Genomic DNA, 26,063 nt, shown 5'->3' on the forward strand with positions numbered 1-26,063 from the left:
CTTCCTGCTGCTGTCTAACTTGAAAGCTAAAGGTTGTTAGAGAGGAGGAGAGAAGTGTTTTCTCACCTCCAGAAAGACATTAAAAATTAAAGAACAGAGACAGACGCACCAATCATCCTGACACACCTGTTTTACTTCCTGTCCGTCTGGAACAAAGAAATAAAAGCAACTCGGTTTAATGTTTAAAGCTGCTGCAGAATAAAGGCCTGTGAAGCAGAACCGTCTATCAGCTGTTTGATGCTCAAAGGATCTGAGCATCTTCTCCTCTTTTCCTCCACCATCCATCCTCTCTAATCACAGCCTGGCAGCCTGCTGGCTGTGTGTTCATGTGTGGAGGCATGAAGCATTAAAACAGACAGAGGAAGTCAATTCAAACAGTAGAAGAAGAGTGGAAAGTATTACGAACAGAGGTTGTAAAGAGTTTTTATAGGCCTGAAGACAAAGGAACAGCTGCAGCTGATGGGAGATGTTTGTTTACTGGCATCCAGATGTTCCCAGTTTGTTCCATTTATTCATGAATGCATGAAGAGCAACTTGGAGTCACTAATTTCTTCAAACTTTAAGTGGTCTTCGAGTTGACTCAAGGACAGAGAGCTAAAATAAACGACGATACGGATCATTTCATATCCGGTCTGTCACGATAACCGATTCTCCCAGAAGTTATCGCGATAAACGATAATATTGTTTATTAGGTAATTTAATGCTACAGGCATAAAAACGCAAGAAAACATTCTCAAAAATCAATCAACTTTAAATTCTAACAAACATTTAACACTGAAACTGGAAGACATTTAAAATATCCAAAATAAACTAAACAACAGAAACATCAAATAAAATTAATTATGAAGTTTCTGGAAACAAAACTGTATTAAAAAAACAAAAATACCAGAATGAAGATTTATCATCAAGTTTTTGTCCTAAAAGTACAAAAATCCTAAAAGTACTTTATATAAAATGTTTCTCTTATAAAGTAACCTTGTTTTCGCTTTGACAAAAAAAAAACCTTCTTTGGTTCATAGATTGGTTGCCAATGGCGATGATCTCTGGCAGAAAAGGATTTGACCTGCGTGACTCATTTCAGAGCCTTAAATGCACAAATTCAATGGCTTTTTTCTTTTGAGCATCCAGAAAACAATTTGCAATCAGTGCAGGAACCCAGGCAACAAACACGAAGACGACAGGAAACATCCCCGCTGAATTTAAGCATCCCACTTTATTGGAAGTCTGAGTTTCAGTAAATCTTGGCCATCGGGGATAAAAGTCAGAAAGCCAAAATGCAAATGAAACGGCTGGAGGCCATTGTTTGTTCCAGCCTCCTTCCAACTGTTGAACCCTGAAGATTACTCCCATGCATTCACAGCGTTTACGCTGCGGCTCGCTGCCGCTGCCAAGCGTCTCGCCTCTCCGTGTTTTTATTGTTTCTTTTACGGCTTTGTCTGAAGCAGGAGGCGGACAAAAGTATTCACATCATATTTTGTATTAAAAGGCGGAGAGGTCACTTCCATTTAGGAAAATATGCAAAAACTGTGACACTGGTCTCTTCCAAGGACATAAAAATACACAAACTGTCCATATATTCTCCTAAAACGTTCATTTATTCTGGCAGCAACTCGTCTCTCCTTTTCAACAATCCCAAACAAACATGGAAACGATAAATTTGTCGTTTCATCATCCCAGTACTTTCACAATATCTTAGTAAATCTGGTACGCCGCAGAAAACTCGCATTCTGAACACAGAAACAACCGTTTTCCTCGTCCAATAAGGCGCTGGTTTGTGCCGCAGAGTGAAGCTGATTGGCTGAGAGTTGATTATCCACATGGCTGCGGATCGGACGGCGGAACCGATTGGTTTGCTGAGGGGAAATGGAGATGTGATCGGTTCCATATGAAATACAAATGAGGTCGCTTCGTCTGAGATCAGATGTTCAAATGAAATGAAGACAAAGCAGTTTTACTGTTAAACTTCAACCAAGGGCTGAACATTAAATACATGCAACAATTGAAAGAATACACAGCTGACGTATGAAAACAGTGGCTGATCTCTCACTGGGTGGGAAGCTGATGAGGAAAAGGCTTTTAGACAAAATGATAAAACACTGAAGAAACCTTTCTGATCGGATCGTTTTGAAGAACATCAACACCACTGAGAAACTCAAACGTGAATTCATATTTATTTACTAGCACTGTGTTGTAGCACATGCTGTCATCGGCCCATGGAGGGTATCAGCAGGATTAACGTTAGCGCTGTAGTATTAGCTTCTGCTAAACACCATGCTGATATAGTGGTTTAGCATTAGCAGAACTAGCTTTTTAGTTTGCGGTGCCCATTACTGCATGTTATAAGGAGATGTTGAAAGAAACATTTTAATGTTGTTTTATTGTTGCATAATAATGTATATATGTAAGCTTTACGACTTTCCTGATGTTTTTCTGGGCTTTTGGATATTCACTCAAAATTCCCTCAGGATAAAGCATCAATCCAGCTGGATGGCTAGCTAGCTATTTAGCTATGTAATTAGCTGTTGAGCTTGCTAGCTAGCTAGCTAGTTATACGTTTGTCACGCTAGATATCTAACTCTCTAAGCTATCTAATTGTCTAGCTAGCTATCTAGCTATTTAACTAACGATATAGTTAGCTGTCTGTCTCCTTATCTATCTATCTGAATATTTTCTTTTCATTAAAAAACGATACAAGTTCCATAAACGTCACTGACTGCCGTCCACACTGTGTTGACGTGACGACCTAAAGTCTGTTGTTGTTGTGGGAACGTTCCTGTTTCTACGTCTGAACAAACCCGGCTGTGGACCCGGACACACAGAACCGCAGCAGAGGAGACAAACTGTAAGTTTTATTAAATATTCCTCTCTTTCTAAATTAAAACTTTACTGTTTTACTGTTTTCTCTGGCGCTAAAAGTCATGTTTGTTGGTGAACTTGTGGATTTATTTCCAGATTAAACTGTGAGCAGTTTGAAGTAAAACTGAACTAACACCAATTATCTCCTGTTAAAATAAACGTATTTAGTTTGTCACTATTCAAGGCTTCCATTGATCAACTTGATCTCATTGATTAACCCACTAACTGATCAAAAGCTCTGAAAACAACGAGCTCTTTGTGTTTCTAGTCTGTTTCTGTATTTAATGACTCTCCAGGCGTCGAAGCTTTTCAGATAATCTGGTTTCAGTTCATTCATAAATGAGACAAATGGCTTTAAAATCACATAATATTTAAAATATAACAATAATACCTGCAATATCCAAGTATCTGTTCATGACTGAATGAGTTTGGAGTCACTTTGTGACGTTGTGATGTAGAGCTGAGTATCAGCTGATCATCTGATGATAACTAATCTTATTATTGATCTGGATTAGACGAATTATGTAGATATTAAATAAAGTTACTCCAATGAAAAGTTTCCTTTTGTCAAAAACTCAAACCAGTCAAGTCCTGGACCAGAGAGAAACTTTTCTTACCATCCAAGAATCACCTGAAACCACGTCACCACAGGCTGGTTGTTTGACCTTTAACCTTTCCTAAAATCTGTAATCAGCCTTCTTCACCCAGAGACTCTGAAACCAGTAAAACCAGGTCTGGTCCGGACTGATGCCAGGCAGGCAGAATCCCAGCAGAACGTCTGGTGGTAACTTCAGTTTCAGATAATCTGGATTAACGTTTCTATTCTAGTCTTCAGGTTTTTCTCTAAAAGTTCAACCTTCAGCTTCACATCATTATTCTCATCATAGCAGAAACATTCCCTGTAAATATTTTCTCTTTTCTCAGAACTTCCAGCCTTAAATGTTGGTGCCAAGAAGAAACGGCACATTTCTGACTGGCCAATGAGGAGGAAACATGAATAATTCAGAGTTTTCTGTGGATTTAAGGTTCGTCTCATGCAAAGTCAGTAAATAGGCAGACAAGAGATTAAAATTTGGTTTAGGTTAAAGGTTAAGTTACCAGTATATGAATGTGACTGAACATAATTTAAATGTGTGTAGAAGGATATTTAGACAAATCAGAGCTGAAAACTCATTAATCCGTATTGAAGATCATTAAGATCCAAACTAATAAATATAAAAAATACATTTAAATCCAATTCAACCTGATTTATGGTCTCAGTTTCACCAGAAGCTCCAATAAAATCAAAACCAGTCAGGATGGAGCAGAAGGACAACATGTGACCGTCTGGAAACTGGTTTCTTCTTCTGATGGTGTGGAAATGGTGACTGGACCAGATCATCACACTGCCACCACCGTGTTTAACCACATGGGTTTAAATTCCTGAAAATTGTTCTGGACCAAATTACCTGAGTGTCCTTATGGACGGACGGATGGAAGGATGGATGGATGGATGGATGGATGGATGGATGGATGGATGGATGAATGGATGGATGGATGGATGGATGGATGGATGGATGGATGGATGGATGGATGGTCGGTCCATCCATCCTTCCATCCATCCATCCATCCATCCATCCATCCGTTTTTATTTGATTCTTTTGGATCTTTGTTGGTTTGTTTCCAGTTTTTCATTTTAAATATGATTTAAATAAATAAACTGTTTACTGACATTTTGTTTCATGCTGATTATTTTTAAATTGTTTTATTAATTCGTTTTTGAGGACTTTTGTTAAGTCTGCATTAATAAAGTCTTAAACTGCAGAAACTTTAAAATAATAACATAATCAGACCCGTCAGTCTGTCTGTCAGATGTTTTTATTGATAGTTTTTATTTCTGCTTGCAGATTCACCTGGTCGGCCATCTTGTAGTCGTTCTTCTGATGCTCTCCTGATGCTGAAGGTGAGTCAGTTTTTGTTCTGGTTTCTCAAACCTCCTCTGATGATCTGCCTGCAGACGAAGCGCCGCGTTCCTCCTTCCTCTGGCCAAACAGAAAAATCGATGCCACGTCTTGTTGGTTCTCTGTCTCCCTCCAGCTGATTTTAATTCTTCACCTGCAATCAGAATATTGACTCCCTTCATATTCACACATTAACCATCCTGTTCAGCGTCGGTCCTGTTCGGCGTCGGTCCTGTTCGGCGTCGGTCCTGTTCGGCGTCGGTCCTGTTCAGCGTCAGTCCTGTTCAGCGTCGGTCCTGTTCAGCGTCGGTCCTGTTCGGCGTCGGTCCTGTTCAGCGTCAGTCCTGTTCAGCGTCGGTCCTGTTCAGCGTCGGTCCTGTTCGGCGTCGGTCCTGTTCAGCGTCGGTCCTGTTCGGCGTCAGTCCTGTTCAGCGTCGGTCCTGTTCAGCGTCGGTCCTGTTCAGCGTCGGTCCTGTTCAGCGTCAGTCCTGTTCAGCGTCGGTCCTGTTCAGCGTCGGTCCTGTTCGGCGTCGGTCCTGTTCAGCGTCGGTCCTGTTCGGCGTCGGTCCTGTTCGGCGTCAGTCCTGTTCAGCGTCGGTCCTGTTCAGCGTCGGTCCTGTTCAGCGTCGGTCCTGTTCGGCGTCGGTCCTGTTCGGCGTCGGTCCTGTTCGGCGTCGGTCCTGTTCGGCGTCGGTCCTGTTCAGCGTCGGTCCTGTTCAGCGTCGGTCCTGTCGGCGTAGGTCCAGTTCGTCGGTCCTGTTCGGCGTCGGTCCTGTTCGGCGTCGGTCCTGTCGGCGTCGGTCCTGTTCAGCGTCGGTCCTGTCGGCGTCGGTCCTGTTCAGCGTCGGTCCTGTTCAGCGTCGGCCCTGTTCAGCGTCGGTCCTGTTCAGCGTCGGTCCTGTTCAGCGTCGGTCCTGTCGGCGTCGGTCCTGTTCAGCGTCGGTCCTGTTCAGCGTCGGTCCTGTTCGGCATCGGTCCTGTTCGGCGTCGGTCCTGTTCAGCGTCGGTCCTGTTCGGCATCGGTCCTGTCGGCGTCGGTCCTGTTCGGCGTCGGTCCTGTTCAGCGTCGGTCCTGTTCAGCGTCGGTCCTGTTCAGCGTCGGTCCTGTTCAGCGTCGGTCCTGTTCAGCGTCGGTCCTGTTCAGCGTCGGTCCTCTCGGCGTCGGTCCTGTTCGGCGTCGGTCCTGTCGGCGTCGGTCCTGTTCGGCGTCGGTCCTGTTCAGCGTCGGTCCTCTCGGCGTCGGTCCTGTCGGCGTCGGTCCTGTCGGCGTCGGTCCTGTTCGGCGTCGGCCTCTGGAGGAAGTTCAGTTCTGTGATTTGTATGAGCAGCAGCTCCTCTCAGGCTTGTTCTGCAGCGTTTTACAGAAACTAATGAGCACCTCTGACTGAGCGTGATGTTCTGCGTTTTTTCTCACAAATGACCGCGGCGGAGCAGCGATCGTATCGGTTTGTTTGGGGCGTGAAGAAGTAAAAATGATGGTGTTGATGTGGCGTGAATAATTGATGGCGACAGCAGGAAGACGTGAACAGAGAGAGAGAAACTCTGAATCATTTCTTTCTTTTTTTATTCCTGCCTGCAGTTAAATGTGAAAGATGTGATTTCTTGATGTTTTCTCTGCGGACGTTTAGCGACTTCTTATGAACTTTATCACTTCCTGATGGCCTCTGATTGGTCGGTTCTCACAACAAGTCACTAAGTCATCAGCAGTCTTTTCCTCTTTTCATTCTCCATTCTTTATCTTTCTTTCATTTTGTTCTTCCTCTCTTTCTTCCGTTTTTCAGGATTGAATCAGGTTTATTTTTATTCTCAGGTTTATTTTTATTCTCAGGTTTATCTTCGTTAGTGGATCATTACGGCTCTCGCTGTGATTCTCTAAAACTTTATTAGAAATCTCTCTGTGATTATTTTACAGCTGAAATGATTAATTGGATTCATAAATTGATTATTGAAACAATCAGCTAATTTAGTCATCGATTAAGTCGGATGTTAGTCGGTTTCCATCCTCGTTGTTTTTTACCTTCAGGTTTTTAAACTTTTTTATCTCTTTTCTTTTCTTCTTGGTGTCGTTTCGACATTATAGTTGTGTAAAATATTTTAGTTTTATTTTTGCTGCACCTCATTTCTTTTCTTCATTTATTTCTCATTTCTCCTCCAGTTTCTCCACTGAAAAGCCATTTTTCTTCCCGCTCTCATTTTTTCCATCGCGTTTCCTCTTCATTTCCTGTTTTCCATCATCTCCTCCTCCTCCTCCGTTTCTCTGACAGATCTGTCTGTTCTGCCTCTTGTATCTCTCCTGTCGATGATGGATGCTGCGTTGCAGTTTGAAGGATGGCTCAGCCGTCGATACGAGACGCAGATCTGCAGCTTGATCTCAGAACAACTCTTTGGGTTTTAGACGCCGTCGTTGGTCAGAACCTGCTATCTGCCACGTTGGCTTACAGATAATCCCAAATCAAAGAGGAAGGATTTAATTTCAAGTGGAGCAATTCAATTTATAAGGATGGAAAAATCTATTTTTTATATCAAGTTGGTCCAAATGAGCGCGATATGAATCATAATCAAAGGAATAGTTGGTAATAACAAGGACAGATGTGTGGAGAAACTCCCACTATGTTTGTTTGTGAACATAAAGTGTGTGTGTCCTTGACTTCTTGAGGGAAAAAGATGAATGAGATCTAATTAATCTGAAACAGAGGTAATCACAGGAGGACTGCCAAGGTTGACCACCAGACGAGGAAACAAACTTCTATAAAATTTCCAGACTCTTAATTCTTCACATTTAGTGTCAATTTAGCAGAAATGCCACTTTTGATTAAAAGCAGCTCAAATGTATGGATTTATGGTAATAGGGGAGATTAAAGGACAAGAAATTGGCAGAAGGGAGAAATAATTGGGATCATTTTTAAATCCAGAGTATCAGGGGAATCCACTGCAGAAACTCCTAATTTATAAATAAAACATCACAAATCTAAATTATACCTCCAGCTATGCTGCTGTGAACGTAAAGATGGACGTTTATTTGATACAAATCTGCAGACAGTTGGCACCGTACAATTGCTAACAGGTATGTAAGCTGGGGTTCGTAATGGAATGATGCTAACACCCTAGCATCTCATCCCAGTATCCGCTAATGGAGCCTGAAAACAACCTGCTAATCTAGTTAGCTCCAGTTATGCTAACAGAAACTGTTGGCAGAGTAAACAAGCTATCTAGCTAACTGCCAACTAATAAAAGCTATATCTGTTTATTCAGTTAATTACATAAAAGATAACCCTGAATGGTTTTGGTATCATATTCATAGCTTTGTGCAGGATAATAAAACCTGCTAAAGGAAACATAAGCTAACCTAGCTTAATACAAAATACTGGTGAAGGGAACTGCAATGCTACCTACGTTTATATCAGCTAATAGAAACTGCTGATCTGATCTGCTAAAGTTTTCCCAACCCTATAAGCTAACAAAGCTTCCTGGTTGTGTGAAGCTAACTGGCTCCGTAAAGGTGAATCCATGTATTTAATTTAATATTCTTGGGGATTTTATTTACTTCTTGTTTCTACAGCTTCTGATTTTACATCCCAGTTACATTTTGTCAGAAAGATTTAGATGCTAGAACTTCTCCGGCTGAATTTTCTCTGGTTGTTGACTGTAAAAGCTTGCCGTATTGGTCAGTTCCCTGCAGTTTTTAGCAGCGTGTGGCTCATTAGCAATCAAACAGGCTATGTTGCATCACTTTGTGACTGCCTCAGCATGTTCATCACAGCTCTCAGCAGGACACAGTCAAGCTGAGATGGTAATAAAATATAGAAAAAAAGTCGTCATCCAGTCTGTATGAGTCAGAGCTGGATTAAAGTGAAGCTGCTGCTGCGGCTTCTGCAGAATGAAGTTAACAATACGCCTCCTGCAGGGAGGCAAAGAAGATGAATGGGAGGTTGGAGGGAGCTGACCTGGAGGCATCCATGACAGAGGATCCATTATACAGCTGGAAACACACACACACACACACACACACACACACACACACACACACACACACGCACACACACACACACACCCACACACACACCCACACACACGCACACACACACACCCACACACACACACACACACACTTTCATATGCTATTGTTTGACTAATAGAAGGCTTTGATTTATACAAAATCCTAATTCTGCTCCTTCTTATTCTTGTTGTTTGTGTCAGATTTGTAATTCTGAATCGTTTCAAAAAGCTCATCGATGGAAAATTAATTTTTTTCCTTCAACAAAATTTCTGCTTGAACCAAAGGACATTTTACAGGCTGTTAGTACAGATATGAGAGAAGTTTGTATAAATGTTCGCAAGACCCAGCTTTTATTTTGATAGTCCGCTTCCTCTTATTGTTAGGTGAATTTGCATGTTAGCTAAATATTTAGCTTTGAGCTAGGTAAATATTTAGCTAGATCAGAGTTAAGCTGGCAAAAATGAGCTAACTCAAAGCTAAATATTTATTTTGCTAAATAAATATTTAGCTCTAAGCTAGCTAAATGTTTAGCTAGCTTAGAGTTACATATTTATAGCTAACTACATATTTATCTTGCTAACAAAATATTTATATAGGAGCTAAATTTAACTATTTATCTTTAAGCTAGGTAAATATTTTGCTAGCTCAGAGTTAAATATCTGTTTTCTTAACTAAAAATCTCTTTTGCTAACTAAATATTTAGATAAATCAGCTAGTTAAATATTTAGCTAACTCGGAGCTAAATGTTTATCTTTCTAACTAAATATTTAGCATTCAGCTAAATATTTAAAGTAGAGCTAAATATTTAGTATATTTATAAATAAATATTTAGCATTTTAAAAGAGTGAACTGCTAAAAAGCTAAATATTTAATTTTGAGTTAAATGTTTAGATAAATAGTAAATATTTATCTTTCTAATTAAATGTTTAGCTCATGATATTTAAGTATTAATGGTGTAAGCTCCATTAATGTAACGGCTCCTCATGTTGTTGCACCTCTTCTGGTTCCTGAACTCAAACTTCCTCCAACTTTTACCTGCAGTTATGAATAAATGAGTCGTCTGGTTTTCTTTTATTATTGCAGCAGAAATTGGCGGCTTGTTCATCCGAAGTTCTTAATAATGAAGGGTGAATCGCCACCTTGCAGCATTCTGGAGGCAGACGATGAAGGAAGATGATTCATATTTAATGCTGGATAAAAACAGGAGGCTTTACGCTTCTCTAATTCACATTAAATGTGAGCCGTATTTCGTTGCTCAAAGTGTTTAAACATCATCTGAACCATCACTTATGGATGAACGTCGCCGCCGCTGCTCTTTGATTTCTCCGCCGTCTCTTCCTGTAATTATCCGTGTTCGTTGGCTCCCAGGCTGCAGCGTCTCACAGAGGATATGAAGGCCCAGCGACGGCCTTAATGCACTCCGGGGGGTTTAGACTTTTCTTTTCTTTTCTTTTGTGGGAGAGCAGAGTCAGTCTGGATGTTTTAAAACTCGCTGGACTCGGTTAGCAAACTACCAGGAATCCAAACTACTGTTGAAACGAGTTCTGGTGATCTGAACCAAAACCGATGGCAGAAAACCAAAGTTTGTTTTTATTCTGAGGAAACTGAGTCTGAATGTTTCCTCTAAAATCTCTGCAATTTTATCTTCAAGCAACACATTCCCAGTATTCCTGTTGCTTGAATCTTGTCAGAACTGAGACTTTTTTCTGCAAAACTACAAATATTGTCATTTTGTCAAGCTAATAAAACATGTTGAATGTTTTCAGCTGTAAATTTGATCCCAGGATTTTACAGTTTCTTTGCTGTTTCTGGTACGAATCTCAATGAAAACTGAATTAAAACCATTTTAAAATCTTTTTTTTTCCCAACGAATTGAGCTGGATGATAAATTATCTCGATGTTGTTGCCATAAATGATAATATTGTTGCTTTGAGACCCATTTTTAAGTAATATAATTATGAAATGCTCTATTTCCACTGGCAGATTATTTCACTTTTAGCAAAAGTGAAAATATCATCAGTGGAAGGACTTTTATAAAAACTCTTAAAACTATTTGTAAGTTAATTTTGTCTCATTTCAAGATATTTTCACTAGAAATTTGACAGAAACACGTAGTCTGTATGATGGATCTGTATGATATATTTTATGTTTTAATATAAAATAGTTTATTATTATCCCTGAAATGAGCAACATGTCCTGAGTGTTGGATGTTTTTCTCTTTTATATTAGTATTTTATATTTTAGTATTTTATAAAAGCCTTTCTGCTGCAGCTTGAAAATCAGTTAATCAGTTAATCTCTGAAACACATTAAAACAGCATCAGTCATTAGTTTTAAATCTAGAGTTAAATATGAAGCTTCATCATAAATAAAGGAGTGAAAGCAGGAAGTGTTGCACTGTGGGGGGTCAACCTGCTGACTGGCAGCCAGCTGACACGGCGGTGGACACAGTCCGTGTTTCTGCTGCGCTCCGGCCGAGTGCCGCTCCGCACCTGGATGATTAATACACCTGGGGGAAGCAATACACACACACACACACACACACACACACACACACACACAAACCGCGTGTTGACCTGAATGTAGCTGTGCTGAACTCTCTGTGTGTTGAACTTGATGTGAATTGACGCGCAAAAACACCCACAATCCCCCGGGACAGGTCTGAGAGCTCTGAGCTGAGCCGATTACCTGCCACTGACACACACACACACACACACACGCACACACATACACACACGCTGCACACACACGCTGCACACACACTTCCTGTCTCCCAGGGAAACGAGGTGAGGAAATAAAATGTTTTCTGTAACAAAGCTGCTCAACCAGCTGCAGGATGCACATAATTGTTTTTGAAAGTTCTGTAGAACTTCTGTTGGAAGTAAATAAACGTGGATCAGAAAGAGGAACAACGTAAGAAGAAGATGAGAAAAAATAAATAAATACTAACTAATCAACTCTGTTTCCCCTGACAGTCCAGGAGGCTCAGTTTGATTTGGGACCAAAATTAAAACACTTGTTTTATTTCTAGCTGCTGTGGTTCTCTTTCTCAAACCAAACCCTCTGAGCAACCTGTTCCCCTCCTGACCTGTGGGGGCACTGCACCAACAACCACTGAAGGAAATAGCAGTAAAACCTCTGAAGACACTGAGAGCAACTTCCTTCTTCACCAAATGGAAACAGAAATGGAGGCGTCAGATTTTAGCAGTTGTAGGATTTTTCTTTAGGTTTTGGCTAAAAACCACGAGCCATTTTTCCCGTTAGCCTAGGCTAACCTGTCTGTTTTGGTTGTATTTACCCAGAATGCCCTGCGCTGTAGTCCACTTCCTGCTTTTAGAGCCTACAAACCTCAGTCTGGGTTCAGTTTAAGTGTTTCGGTCCAACTGGACGGAGACCGCTGCAAAAGCAGGAAGTGGACTACAGCGCAGGGCATTCTGGGTAAATACAACCAACATTAACATGCTAGCCCAGCACTAGCAGGAGAAATGTCTCCTGGTCTTTAGCCAAAGACTAAAGAGAAATCCTCCAACTGCTAAAATCTGACGCCTTCATTTAGTTTCTATCTGGTGAAGAAGGAAGTTGCTCTCAGCGTCTTCAGAGGTTTTAATGTTGTTTCCTTCAGTGGTTGTTGGTGCAGCGCCCCCACAGGCCAGGAGGGGAACAGGTTGGTTTGACTCAGAACAGAGAGAGAAAGATCTGTAAAGTACTAAATGGTCAAAATGAATGGCACATCATCAGAGGATATTTAAATGTTAAAAAATAAAGAAATTGGAGGAAATTTTCCCCTAGAGATTAATGGCACCCCAATGTTTGTCTACAAACTGGAAAACATTTAGTTTCTTCCCAAACTGAATCCAACTGTAAGATAGAAAAACTACTTTTGATCTTTTCCTTAATTTGTTAGAAACTTGATGAAGCAGTGAGGAGTTGGTGCTTCAACAGGATTTTAATAACATCTGGCTGTAAAATTAGACCCAAACTCTTTGACTCCTTCCTTTGTTTCTGCATCAAACTGAAGAACCTACAGCAGGTCGACCCTCCTCTTCCTCACTTCGTTTTACAAAGACTGATGGATGCATGATGGATCACTGATATCAGGAGGATGGACGGATCGATAGGTGGAGGAGAGAGGCAGAAAGTAGGCCACCCATCTGTTCAGACTCATCCATCTATCTGCTGGAAGTTCGATTTCTAATCTGGGGACAAAGAGACGAGGAAGATGAAATGACAGATTACGAAACAAAGAAATATGGCCCAAGAAGATGAGGGGAAATAATCTGAAGGAGGACAAAAAGGAGAAAAATGACTTCATCTTCATTTTAAAGTGAGTTTTTCTTTTAAACGAGGCTTCAAGAAGGTCGAGGAAAAGAACGGAGTGAATTGGGCCCAGTAATGTTCTGTTTGTTTGGTCCAGTCGTGTTAAACCAGGAAACATCCAGACCAGGCAGGACATCGACCCTTTCAGACACTGCTGACCTTTAACCTTTAGCATCTTGGAACAAAGGGGAGGTTTGTAGTGAACATGGCGAGTCTGAAAGTTTTCCTTCTGCTAATATTAAAAGAAAGAAGTGAAAACGGAGGTGGAGCATCAGGTGGATTTAAAGAGAAAGATGAGAAAAATGTCGACAGGAAGTTTAAGAAATGATGACAGAGAAGAAGAGTGATCGTTTCCTTCCTCTTCTCTTCAAACCAGCAGACTGAAACAAACGACAGGAAGAAAATGGGATGAAGCAAAACGAGAGTGGAAGCCATGGACAGACGTGCAGCTCCCCCCAGTGGTGGCAGGGAGAACTGACTAAAAGCTCCTCATCGTTACACTGATGGAGTTAATTCCTGATTTCCTGTTTCAGTACCGCTGTCCTGATGAGAATAAATGAGTCTCTCGCCTCCTTTGAGAATGTAATGAAACATTAAATAAATGATATTTCCTCACACAGCTTCCACCTGGAGTGTGTCTAAAGTTTTAGAAAGGAATTAAAGGAATGTTCTGCTATTTTCCTCCAGAGGATTGATTCTGATGTTTCTGAAGTTAATTTTTACTGTAATGTATTAGAGGTTTGAACTCTTTAAGTCTTGGATTCATTTTTTTATTTAGCATTTTTCCTTTTAATTTAGAATAACTGATTAATTTAAAATGACTTCAGCTCCGTTTCAACTGATAATAAACCTCAGATCTGACTGAATATTCAATCATTTCTCTAGAAAGCTTTAGCGGCTCAACTAGCTGACTTGCTCTTCGGTTGCTTAGCAACAGCCTGGAGGGAACAACAAACAGTTCCCTCCAGGCTTCGGTTGCTTAGCAACGGCCTGCTGAGTAACTGGCACAGCAGCAGTTTAAAGTTTCACCAAAACAGCTTAAAAATAAAAAACAATGGCTTGAACAAAACGGAAAAAGCTACGCCACCAGTTTGGTAATATTTCAGATATTTAAAACAGAAAACGAATTAATAATTATTGATGTGGGCTGATTTGAAATGTTTTTATTGTGATCAGTTTTTCAGAACAGAAGCCAGGATGGCAGCTCGTGTTTTTATATCCAAAGGAGCAAAGAAAAGGGAAAAAATCTTAGGTTTTTTTTCAGTTTTTCCTCACTTTGTGTTCATTTTTCCAATCTGAGTCACAGAGCCAAACAAAAGTCCTGACCTTTGACCTGCCGCAGAGCAAACAGACCAAATATCAACATGTTGACGGGAACCGCGGGTTACTTTTCAGCCATCTTTCTCCATCTGTCTGTAAGTGAAACATATGAACTGAAGCTGCAGAGCAGATATGAAAGTACAGCAGCCAATCAGATTCCAGTAACCCCCCCCCCCCCCCGCTGGTGTTCATTTTGAAGATGGATCCCCTCTCTGGTTGGAGGCGACAGGGTCATCAGCAGGATCTGATCAGCTGAGAAGAACCGACTCAGAATTAAAAACATGATGGATGGAACCTGGGCCGTTTGTCCTCCATGTTTGACGGCTGGTCACATGACCCTGATAACAAGGGGGCGGGGCTAGTTCCGCTTTAATCCTGCCGCGGCGTTCCCGCGCTCACGTCTCATTTATCTGGGATTAATTGGCAGGAAGGTCCGGGTCTCCGTCGGCTTCCTGTCTCCTTAACGAGGCTTGTTAGGAGGAAAATGTGCTGATTGGTGGAAACTTCCAGCTGCCGCCTGATTGGTCCGTCTCCGTCTCTGCTCCTGGATTCCTGCAAACTTTAGACTTTCAGCAGAAAATGAGAACAATTCGAATTCCCTCGAGAACCAATTATATTTAATCACACACACACACACACACACACACACACACACACACACACACACACACACACTGCAGTGACTCATTCACACTGCAGTGTTTACAGGAAATGTGACATTTTGCGTCAGGAAGTTCATCTGGAAGGCCTGGAAACCTTACAGGTTCAAACATTTCCAGATCCAAGAGGTTTAAAACAGCAGAAAAAATGTACATTTATTTTAATAAATAAAAACAACATATGTATGTATTTCAAGCTGTTTAAAAGTCAGTTTTTACCATCACAGTTGACCAATAAAATAAAGTTATTAACCCACAAAATATCTTTGGAAAGTTCAGTAGAAGGAAAAAGTTTTACAGTACAGTATGTTGTCACTGCAACATCTATATGCACAATATTAATACTGAATTACGTATTCTTTTATTATTATGAGCCAACATTATGCATATTAATGTAATATTCAACTTAGTGGGAGGAGTCTCTGCATTAATCGCCATGGTAACGCCAGAAACCAGCGCTAACCTGTAGAGCAGGGTTCAGGTTTTGACATGAAATTATTGATCTGAAAATAGGCCTTTTTTATTTAATCTGCTGAATAATAAATAATAATAAAAAACATTTTTATTATAGTTATAGTTGGAACAGTAAGGCCACAGTTTCTACCTTTCCTTAAAGTTTATTATATGGATTTTAAGGCATAATTTGTCATTTATCTTGACAAATTTTATTTAAGAACATTGATTGAACAAAATAGACAAAAATGAGTTGACTAACATATTGTCCAAGAATTATTGTAAGAAAATGTTTTCTAGCTTTTATTTCTGATCTAACCTGTTTAATGAAGCGTAATCACTTTCAGAAACATAAGAAGGAAAATTAAAAATGTTTATTAAGACCCAAAATCTAAGATGGCTGCCGAACATATGAAACAAAGTGATAGCTTCAGTAAAAAACTCAAAAACAACTCAAAGATCTTCCATTTACAAACATTGAGACGATCTGGAAACTTTTGGGAAAATATTCTGTGAACCGACGACACAAAAGTAGATTTTAGAGTTTAAGATTTGGTTTTGTCTTTGGTTAAAGACCATTAGCCATTTCTCCTGCTAGCACTAAGCTAACACATTTGTTTTGGTTGTATTTACCCAGAATTCCCTGCGCTGTAGTGCACTTCCTGCTTTTGGAGCGGTTTCCGGTTCACATCCAAACCGACCAGAGTTCACTTTTTGGTCCGATTAGCATTCAGACCTCCGGAAACGAACCGGACTTTCTAAACAAACGGAGTTCGTTTGCCTAGAAAGGCTTGTTGTGGAGAAGAAAGAGCCAAAAAGCAAATCTCTCGATTTTCTCTCCCTCCTTCCTTCCAGGCTTCATCTGCTAAAAAATCACCAAGAACCTCAGGATCCGTCGAGGTTTTACTGAACATAAACACGCCGTTACATCATGACTACCCGTACCTTTAGTGAGAAGTACAGGACTTTTACTAAAGTCTTTTACTTTTGGATGTAAGACTGTAGTAAATATTTCAATATTTTTGTGTAATTGTGAGATATGGACAGAATCCTGCTGTATCTTTAAACATGGTTTGGAATCTGCTGGTCTGCTGTTTTATATATTAGTCAAATTAGGACGGTCCGACTCGGTAAAACACCTGCAGCTGTTTGGTCTGAATAACAAATTTGACACCTGTGGTTCCTTATCAGTGGATCTGTTGACTTTTCCATTTCAGAATCACCTTCCTTCTCACTGCAGGATGAATTTGTTTGTACAGAATGGAGTTTGTCAAACGAATGTCTGTAAAAACAAAATGAAAAAACTTCCCCGGCGTTCTGCCGAGACAGAAGATCCTTTCAGCTTTAACCAACTATTAATAATTTGGCTAAAAACAAACATTTGGATGGAAGCTGATGGATCCTGATTTTTGGCTCCAAAACTAATTTCTGTCGTTTAAAAACTACAAATCCATGAACGACGCAAACATCAACCAAACAAATTCAGTTCAGTTTGTTTTTTTATCAGATTTGAATATTGCATCTTTCTCTGGTTTGTAACTTGATTCGTGGTTTTCTGCATGTTTGCACCAAACTTGTCTGTGAAGTTTTAACCTTTTGTTTTAATAATCTCTTGTCTGTTAGAAAAACAGAGTGTGACTGTTATGACAGCAAACATTTGTTTTTGTTCTCGTCTTTCAGCTTCTGATTATAATCATCTGATGTGGCCACTAAATAAAAGAAGCTCATTTATCAAACTTTTAACTGAAATAAAATATTTTCCAGTAACTCAATCTTTCATTTTAATGTGTTTTCTTGAAGAATTTAAACTCTCTGCTGATGTTTGTTTCCGTTCTATCTGAATAATTAAATTATTATTTTTTAAATGATGTTGAATCTGCAGATCAGAATGGAAACTTATCCAGTCTGAGGATAAATGCAGCAAAAGTCACTTTAACTTTAGTTCAGATTTCTCTGAGACTCTGTGGCCATAAAACTTTAACTGGTTGTGGTTTCTTCCTGTCAGGGCGGAGCTTCCCGCACGTCGACCTGAAACAGGACAGACTGGTGTCAGAAGAGCACAGTTCTCCTGGGTTCCAGTCCGGTTCCAGCCCGGTTCCAGCCCGGTTCCAGTCCGGTTCCAGCCCGGTTCCAGTCCGGTTCCAGCCCGGTTCCAGTCCGGTTCCAGTCCGGTTCCAGCCCGGCCCCAGTCCGGTTCCAGTCCGGTTCCAGTCCGGTTCCAGCCCGGTTCCAGTCCGGTTCCAGTCCGGTTCCAGTCCGGTTCCAGCCCGGTTCCAGTCCGGTTCCAGCCCGGTTCCAGTCCGGTTCCAGTCCGGTTCCAGCCCGGCCCCAGTCCGGTTCCAGTCCGGTTCCAGCCCGGTTCCAGTCCGGTTCCAGTCCGGTTCCAGCCCGGTTCCAGTCCGGTTCCAGCCCGGCCCCAGTCCGGTTCCAGTCCGGTTCCAGCCCGGCCCCAGTCCGGTTCCAGTCCGGTTCCAGCCCGGCCCGGTGAGTCTCCTGATAGCTGCTTTTTATTTTACCTGCACAGTTTATAAAACTAAACCTTCTGTTTTCTCAGATTCCCTCAGGAGAATTTTTTCTTCTGCTTTCTCTTGTAATGATTTATTTACTCCTCAGGTTCTGCAGCAGGTTGAATACTGACAGTCTTACTCTACAATATAAAGTTTTTTAATGTAGGAATTACATGTTAGTAGCTTGTTTGTGAGTTATGTGAAGTTTTTTTTTTATCTTTTTGGGGGATAAACGCAGCAGAAACATTCAAAATGCTGCAGTAAGACCATCAAACGTGAGTTTCCATCTACTCTAAAACATAAAGACGACAGAAAACAATAGATTTAGATATTTTATGAGTTATTTAATATTGTAATCTGTTTTGTCTTTTAGTGTGAATTGTTAATTAAAGGTTGTTTTCATGTCCAATCCCATCTGAAAGATGTTATTCAAACTCAGTTAATGGAGTTAAGAAGCTAGAAACAAGTTTTCACAGAGATGAACATTTGTACAATTAGAAACTTTTTATCAACGTGACTGTATACAAAATGATGACACAGCATTCGAGCCATAATAAAAGATAAATAAAATTACAAGTCAGATGTAATTTTGACTCATTACAGTTCTTATTATAGTTGAAATAACAAAGGAATGAAGTCGCAATAAAATAATAAACTTTATTCTTGTATTTTCTCATCGTGGTTGTAATACTCCGTCATATAAAACAGTCCAGGATTTATTTGTAAATTTATTGCGATGGAAAACCAAACCTATCGCTCGCTAAGGCTCCATGTTTCCCGTCTTTGATTTATTTTTTCCGTGCAGGATTCCTGGCTCCTCCGGTTCCTCAGCCGGTTCGGACGCCGACAGACATGCTGGCCGCCGGCGGCTGCCAGCTGAGCGAGGAGCAGCTGTGGTGCTGCATCTGCCTGGACGTTTTCTCCAGCCCCGTCACGCTGCCCTGCGGACACAACTTCTGCAGGAGCTGCATCCAGGAGCACCTGACCTCTGACCCCCAGCGCCGGTGCCCCCTGTGCCAGGAGCGCGTGGACAAGAAGCACAAGCTGGGCGTGAATACTTTCATATCTGAGCTGGCCGTTCAGTACAGGCAGAGAGCAGGAAGGAAATCTGGAAGCAGCTCAGAGCCGAGGAAAGCGCCGTGCGGAGCTCCAGTCAGACCCAAACCGCTGACCTCCAGGTCCTGGCTGCTGCTAGCTGTTAGCCTGCTAGCGCTGCTGCTGCTGCTCACGGCTAACCTGCATCTCCATCAGAGCCTGAGCGGCGGAGAGATTCCGCCCCCTGAGGCGGAGACTTTCTGCTCCGAGCATCAGGAGCCGCTGGAGCTCTTCTGCAAGAACGACCAGGTTAGCATCTGCCGGCGCTGCGGCGCCACCGCGCACCGCTTCCACCAGCTGGTTCCGCTCAGCGACGAGTTCCAAGAGAAGAAGGCCGAGCTCAGCAAGACGGAGGCCCGCATCCAGCAGGTTCTTTATTCATTTTACCTTTAGCAGCCGCACGGAGCAGGTTAGGGCCAAAATAAGACAGGATTCCGACTTTAATCTCAGGATGATACGAGGCGCTGCAGCCATTTCCGCCAAAAAACTCGAGAAATAAACCTGGAAACTTTCCGAGTTTCAAAAGTTCCAGAGGTTTTTTTCTACAAGTTTTCTGGTTAATCATAAAATTTGAGTATTTTGGAAAACATTTATTCCAGGAAATTTACTAGAGAAAAAAATTTATTTTTAGGTTTCATAAGGACTTTCTGAATTTTTTTTATCTAATATTTTTGAGTTTAATTTGAAAATTTCTGAGTTTTTCTAGCAAACCTTCAACTTTTAACTCCAGATCTTGTAGAAAAAATGTGGATATTTCTGAAAGAAAAGCCTGGTGGCCCGCCAGGCTGAAAATACTCTGAGGGAGGGCAGATTCAATGTGTGATGATGTTTTGAAGCGTTAGTGATTGTAGAAACTTTTTCTACCAACACGTGACCTCGGCAGGTGATCTGGCAGCGGCGGCTGAAGATCCAGGAGCTGAAACGCTCCCTGCAGCAGAGCGAAGAAGCCGCAGACGGAGAAATGGCGGACGGCGTCCGGATCTTCAGCTCCCTGATCCAGACTCTGGAGGCGGCGCAGGCGGAGCTGATCGGGGCGATCGAGGAGAAGCGCAGAGCGAGGGAGAAGCAGAGCCGGAGTTTGATGGCCGACCTGGAGCAGGAAGTGGCGAAGCTGCGGCGGCGGCAGGTGCAGCTGCAGCAGCTGTTGCGCTCCAGCGATCCGCTCGTCTTCCTGCAGAGCTTCCCGGCTCTGAACGCCGTCCCGGCCACCAAGGACTGGACCCAGCTGAGGATGTGTCCGCCGGTCTACGACGGCCTGACCCGCACGGCGCTGCTGAGCGCCACCAACCAGCTGACAGACGCCATCAGGAACGCCATGCAGACGCTGCAGGACGCGGCGGCGGCGAACCTCCACCGCTCCGCCGTGGACGTCGATCTGGACCAGGACACGGCGCATCCCGCCCTCCGGCTGTCCGACGATCGGAGACAAGTCCAGCTGGGAGACGGCGGGAAATCGCTGCCGTACCAGTCCAAACGCTTCGAAGCTTTGGTCGGCGTCCTGGGGAGGCGGGGCTTCTCCTGCGGCCGGTTTCACTACGACGTCCAGGTCAAAGGGAAAACCGCCTGGACGCTCGGCGTCGCCAGGGAGTCCGTCAACCGGAAGGTCGAACTGGACCTGAGCCCGGCGAACGGCTTCTGGACCATCCGCCTCCAGAACAGGAAGGAGTTTGTGGCGCTCGCTAGCAAGCCTCTTCCTCTCTCGGTGGGTTATAATCCGGATTGGGTGCGAGTGTTTGTGGATTACGAGGAGGGTCAGGTGTCGTTTTATGACGTCGAAGCGGCGGTTCTGCTGCACTCCTTCACCGGGTTTTCCTTCACTGAGAAACTCTTCCCGTTCCTCAGTCCCGGTCCGAATGACGGCGGCAGGAACTCTGCTCCTCTGATCATCGCTCCTCCGACTCAACACTCAGAAAAATAACGCAGACATCAGTCAGGATTTTCATTTAAAGGGGCGGTACCACATAAATCATCACGTTATAAAGTTATTCCCTCATCACAAACAAACATGGAGTTTTGCTTTGACTCTTTCATGGATGTCTGACAATCATTTAGTCTCCACGGCAACCATTCTGCTGGGTGGACCTAGCTCCGCCTTCAAGACGCAGCTCCTCCCCCACTCCGCTCCTTCAGACTAGCCAGCAGCAAATAGCAAACAGCTGACGGAGCTGCTGAGCTGATTACAGGAGCTACTTCTCAGTGAAACTCAATTATAAATATTTAGTTTTAAAAGAACTACATACAAATATGTGTTTTTAATAAATATAAATATAAAGAAAACTGTCTGGGAAACTGTTTTCCTGGTTTGCATCACAAAGAATAATGGAAAAAATACAAGAATCAATTAAATACGTTTATAGACAAATAAAAGTTAGAAATTACCTTCATAATTTAATATTTAGCTCCTTTGTTTATCTTTCAGTTGTTCACAAAGAAACAAGAAGTAATATGTAAAAACATATTGGTTTGTTTTTACCAACATGTGTTGATATTTTAAGATGATCAATTGTCAACATGACTCTGAAAATAACTTCTGATAGTAGAATATGCATCAATCCAAACCTAAAACCAACAAAGATTAACTTCAGATTTGGTGTGGAAGAAATATTATGGCCAGAAAAAATGTCGTTTTAGTTTTTTCCAGCTGGAGATAAATAAATTTACTGCAAAGCAGGTCGAAGTGTTAATCTGCAGCAGGAAGTATCTGAAGGATTGGCAGCTGAAAGCAAACCGCAAATATGTCATGATGAAAATGTCAAGTTTCTGTTTATCTGAAGGCATTAAATCGTATTATTGTCACAATGCTCTTCAGATGACAGATTGATGAGCCTTTTTAATTAAGTTCTTTCTGTGGCCAACTAAATGAATCATCCCAGTTCTGAACATCAGAATGGTATTTATTGATGACAAAGAGCAGGAAGAATGAGTTCACAGTAAAATGACGACTTTGTCATCATCACTGTTAGACTCACTGAGTGTTAAAGTTAATATAACACAGAGTATAAAACCTGGCGTCGTTCTGCAGAATGTGATTTCGAAAGGCAGGAATACAACCTGACCTGTTTGCTTCATCGTACAGAAAATAAAAGACACCTGCTGGAATCCATTTTTATCTGACGGCTCCCAGACCAGGAAAAAAAAATATGTGGACACTTTTGACCAATCTGTGAGAGAAAGACACATCAACAAAATGAGACGATGTGGACAAGCTGCATCCGACCTGAAACTACCATGTGATTCATAACTTAGTGAACACAAACAGTTCGAACTACATGGATCCATGCAGTCAGTATTTGAACGGATTATTAAAGGACAAACAAACTCTTCATGTGAATAATGAGGATCTGGTGCCTGACGGATGAACAGTAGGCTACATGTCTTAGCTAGCTGATCAAGGCTACATTAGCTAAGCTAATTTTGCTAGTTTGGCATAAAGTACCTCAGTAAACATTTTTATCTTCTGTCCCACATGTGGGTGGATGACTTCAGTAAACTGCAGGGCTGAATTTCTGACTGCCTTTTGTGAAGACAGTCTTATCTTTGTCAGGTGAAGAACGTCGTTCCCAGACGAGTTGAACCAGATAAATTCAAAGTATTTCTCCACTGCAGACTTTCTGGCGGTTAATCAGAAACCCCCTCTGTTTCTGCTCCCTGGAGTCTCTTTAACATCCATTTATTACATTTTCAGTTTCAGAAACATTATAAAATAAATAAATGTTAATAATGTACAAAACCTACATTGTAAAAACTTCATCATTTTATTGTAAAACATACAAATAAATCAAATGTTAATATTATGTGAAAATATAATTTAAAGTGATTCTGTTCCAACAGCAGGTCTCAAGTTTCAGTTCCAATTTATGTTTTGTTTTCTTTGACAACGATACCTGATTTTGCTCCAGGCGTCTAAAAGTTGTCTGGACCGGCTCACCACAGATCCACTTGGCACCGAAACAGATCTGATAAAATCAAAGGCTCACTTTGGAGTCATGACATGCACATCAAACCAGAGCGTGATCTGCCTGTTGCTGGCTCACATACTGGACACTCTGGAGGTTTCTAATTCAGGAGCTTTTATTTTTCTGACAAGGTTGAAGTCAACTGACAAACAACTACTAGATATTTATATTGTTTCCTTAAAAAGAAGGAAGTATTTAGTTGTAGCACCACAGTGCTCACGTTAAATTGTGCTACAAAACAACTTTGAGTCAAAGAAATCCCAAAACACGTATGACAGAGTTTTACACGCAACTAGTTATGTTTTTTTTTTTTTCAACCAAACTGATTTTTAATTTTTTCGCTGCAAATGAAAGATCCTGGAGATGCATTTTATTTACTGTTGTTTGATTGTGTTCAGTCATTTCCCGTCTGTTTCTGTATTTGTGTTTAAACGTCAGGCGGTTGCAGGGATTTGTTGTGTTACTGATGCAAACATCACCTGGTTTAAGATCAACAGGAAGCGTCACGTCACTAAAACACCAAGAAATGTTTTTGTTTTTGGAGTTAAATCTGCTGCTATCAGAGCCTAGCTAACCAAACCAACCCACCATCTGCCCCATCACTGTGAACTTTACCAACCCATCATGAGACGTTTCAGAATCAAACTAAAACACAACCAATCGCAGCCAGGAGACGGGTGTTAGTGCTGTCCATCATGACCGTGTATACGCCACGATTCATGGAGGTGAAGCTCAGAAATTTTGGAGTTTCAAATGTTGGACATTTTGACTTTTAAAACTCAAAAATTTCCAACTTTTTTCTAGGAAATTTCTCTGATTAATATCACAATTTTATGCAGCTCCTCATTTTTTCTATGTACAATGGCCACTGGCGCAGTGGTGAGTGAAACTTCAAAAAGTGTGAATTAGAACCAACCAATCAGAGCCAAGCCTCCTCTTGGCTCATAAAAGATGCAAACATCCATAAGAGAGTTTGTATCTTTTATGGATGAAAACTCGATAAAAACCAACCTGTTTAGAGTTTGTATTTAAAATGTAATCAATTAGAAATTTATTGATGAAACTTATTGGCGTGTTTTGGTTGTTGATTCTATGTTGCATCGTGTTTCTGTGTTTGATTTGATGTAAAGCACTTTGAAATGCCTTGATGCTGAAATCTGCTATACAAATAAAATTTGATTGATTTGATTGACTTAACAAATGCTAAGGCTAGTTAGCATGGGAACTGATGATGGCGCATGGGGAGTTGTTTCTCCACCAGCAGCACATGTAGCAGCTCCTTCCTGAGGGTGATTGACAGCACTAAGCCCCTCCTCCTGGCTCTGATTGGTGGTTTTTGGTGCTTTTCCTCAAAGGGCAATAATGGCTAAAGAGTGAGATTGATCTTTTCACAGATTATTTGTCTCATAACAAACTCAACATGGTGGCATTTTTAACTAATATGTAAAAAACATCCTGCAGCTTTAAGGCGTTGTGAGCCCAACCTGAAGCTTTGGATCTGCTGCTATCAGACAGGTAAAGCTTGGCGTGTCGCCTCTTCGTCAGCTGCTCTGACGTTAATACTTCAGGAATAATTACAGCACAAATATTTTGCATATCAGCTGCACTTCGCAGTATGCAGACGTGGAGCTTAGCGTCGCCACAGACTGGATGGATTATGGAAATGTGAAATGCATCAGAACCGGCTGCTTGGGATATTAGAGCATCAGGCAGATTATGGAAATATGATGCTCTGGATCTGGGATTTCTCTCCACATCTGAAACTTTCTCTGTTTTCTCTGAACTCATCAGTTTCTCCCTCAAAGACACAAACTGGACCTGCGATTGGACCATCAGTCTTTATCGTCAACAGCTGCGTTTTCATTAACTAGAATATTGCAAAAAATTTTAACTATGAAGATGAATTTACTTAATGAAAAGGTTTCACTAAAAAATAATAATCACATTTAATATTTATTCATTAACACATAATACTGTTTTCTTTTCCACTAATGTAATGTTGTATCTTCTACTGTGATGTACAATAAATAAAGGCTGAAAAAAGGTTTTGCAGTTGGATAATGTAATTTTTCAGCCATTCAGAACTAAGCTTTGTTTCCATGAGCAGTAGAATTTTGAAAATTTAAATTACAAAAATTAAATTTACTAAATAGAAACACACCAAATCCAAAAAAAACGCGTGTTTTTTTTTCTTTCATAAAAAGTTTTGACACTTGGATGAAGCAGCTTTTTTAAAATGTATTTTTGCAAAACTGCAATCGAAAATATTTTTTTTGTTCACACAGTCATGTGATCAACGACCGGATGTTACAACAGGCGGAAGCCACGAAGAAGAAGACGACAGGAAGTGACAGGAGGATGATGGGGCTTACTGTGGAAACAAACTTATTGATATTTGATTTTAGTTGATTTTTTATTTAATGGAAACGGTAATTGTGAAAGTGTTTCTACATTAGCGGAATAACGACAAGGTTTTACGTATTTCTGCCATAGAAACGGAACTACTGACCAAATCCGGAGTTATTGAAGGTATTTGTTTTATTTAAGATATTAATCCAAATAATGGCAGCACTATCAGATTGGTAGTTCACATTTCTAATGTCTAGAAATTATAAAACACGGTATACTTGTCCTTTAGGTCTCTCATGAACTTCTGTTTTCCGAAAAACTGAATCAAACGTCCAGCTAAGACCTGATTCAACTCCTCATCCTGTCCTCACTTCAGTAAATCTTTGCTACCAGGTCAGTTCAAACTTCTTCCTGTAGCGGCGTCTTCTGGAAAAAAGGCATTGAATCAGCGTCGCAATGTTCCACTAAATAAGGATTTCAATTACGCAGAGACAGATGGGTGTATCGGTGTTGTTGTACCCGTCGCTCATCCCTCCAGATTCATTAACTTCCTGTTTCTAAACCATGCTCCTCATCTTCTTGACCGTGTCTGATTAAATAAGCTGTCAGTCAGCC

General features: G+C 41.3%; 2 protein-coding genes across 10 annotated transcripts in view; both read left to right on the plus strand.

Moving 5' to 3' along the window:
• LOC122826410 (thyrotropin-releasing hormone-degrading ectoenzyme-like) overlaps positions 1 to 17,680 on the plus strand; it is a 185,169-nt gene extending 167,489 nt beyond the window's left edge. For 2 of the 9 annotated variants that reach the window (XR_006369784.1, XR_006369787.1), the window contains 2 exons: positions 2,696 to 2,842; positions 3,781 to 3,852. Coding sequence is in view for 5 of the 9 variants with exons in the window: in XM_044108225.1 (XP_043964160.1) it covers positions 2,820 to 2,842; positions 3,551 to 3,640; position 3,781 (114 nt within the window). In the remaining 4 variants the exon portion in view is untranslated. Of the gene's footprint in view, positions 1 to 2,695; positions 2,843 to 3,550; positions 3,641 to 3,780; positions 3,882 to 4,742; positions 4,799 to 12,810; positions 13,677 to 17,546 lie in introns of those variants that run through there. The other 7 variants (XR_006369785.1, XR_006369786.1, XM_044108225.1 and 4 more) reach the window with 7 other exon arrangements.
• Positions 17,681 to 18,032: 352 nt separating this feature from the next.
• On the plus strand, positions 18,033 to 25,144 carry LOC122826412 (nuclear factor 7, brain-like). The gene is made up of 2 exons (XM_044108235.1): positions 18,033 to 19,512; positions 20,027 to 25,144. Exons 1-2 carry the CDS (start codon positions 18,901 to 18,903, stop codon positions 21,059 to 21,061), a joined length of 1,647 nt encoding a protein of 548 aa, XP_043964170.1. The 5' UTR covers positions 18,033 to 18,900; the 3' UTR covers positions 21,062 to 25,144.
• The last annotated feature ends 919 nt before the right edge of the window (positions 25,145 to 26,063 follow it).

This window comes from Gambusia affinis, linkage group LG23 (genome assembly GCF_019740435.1).
Source record: "Gambusia affinis linkage group LG23, SWU_Gaff_1.0, whole genome shotgun sequence".
NCBI classification, from domain to species: Eukaryota; Metazoa; Chordata; class Actinopteri; order Cyprinodontiformes; family Poeciliidae; genus Gambusia; species Gambusia affinis.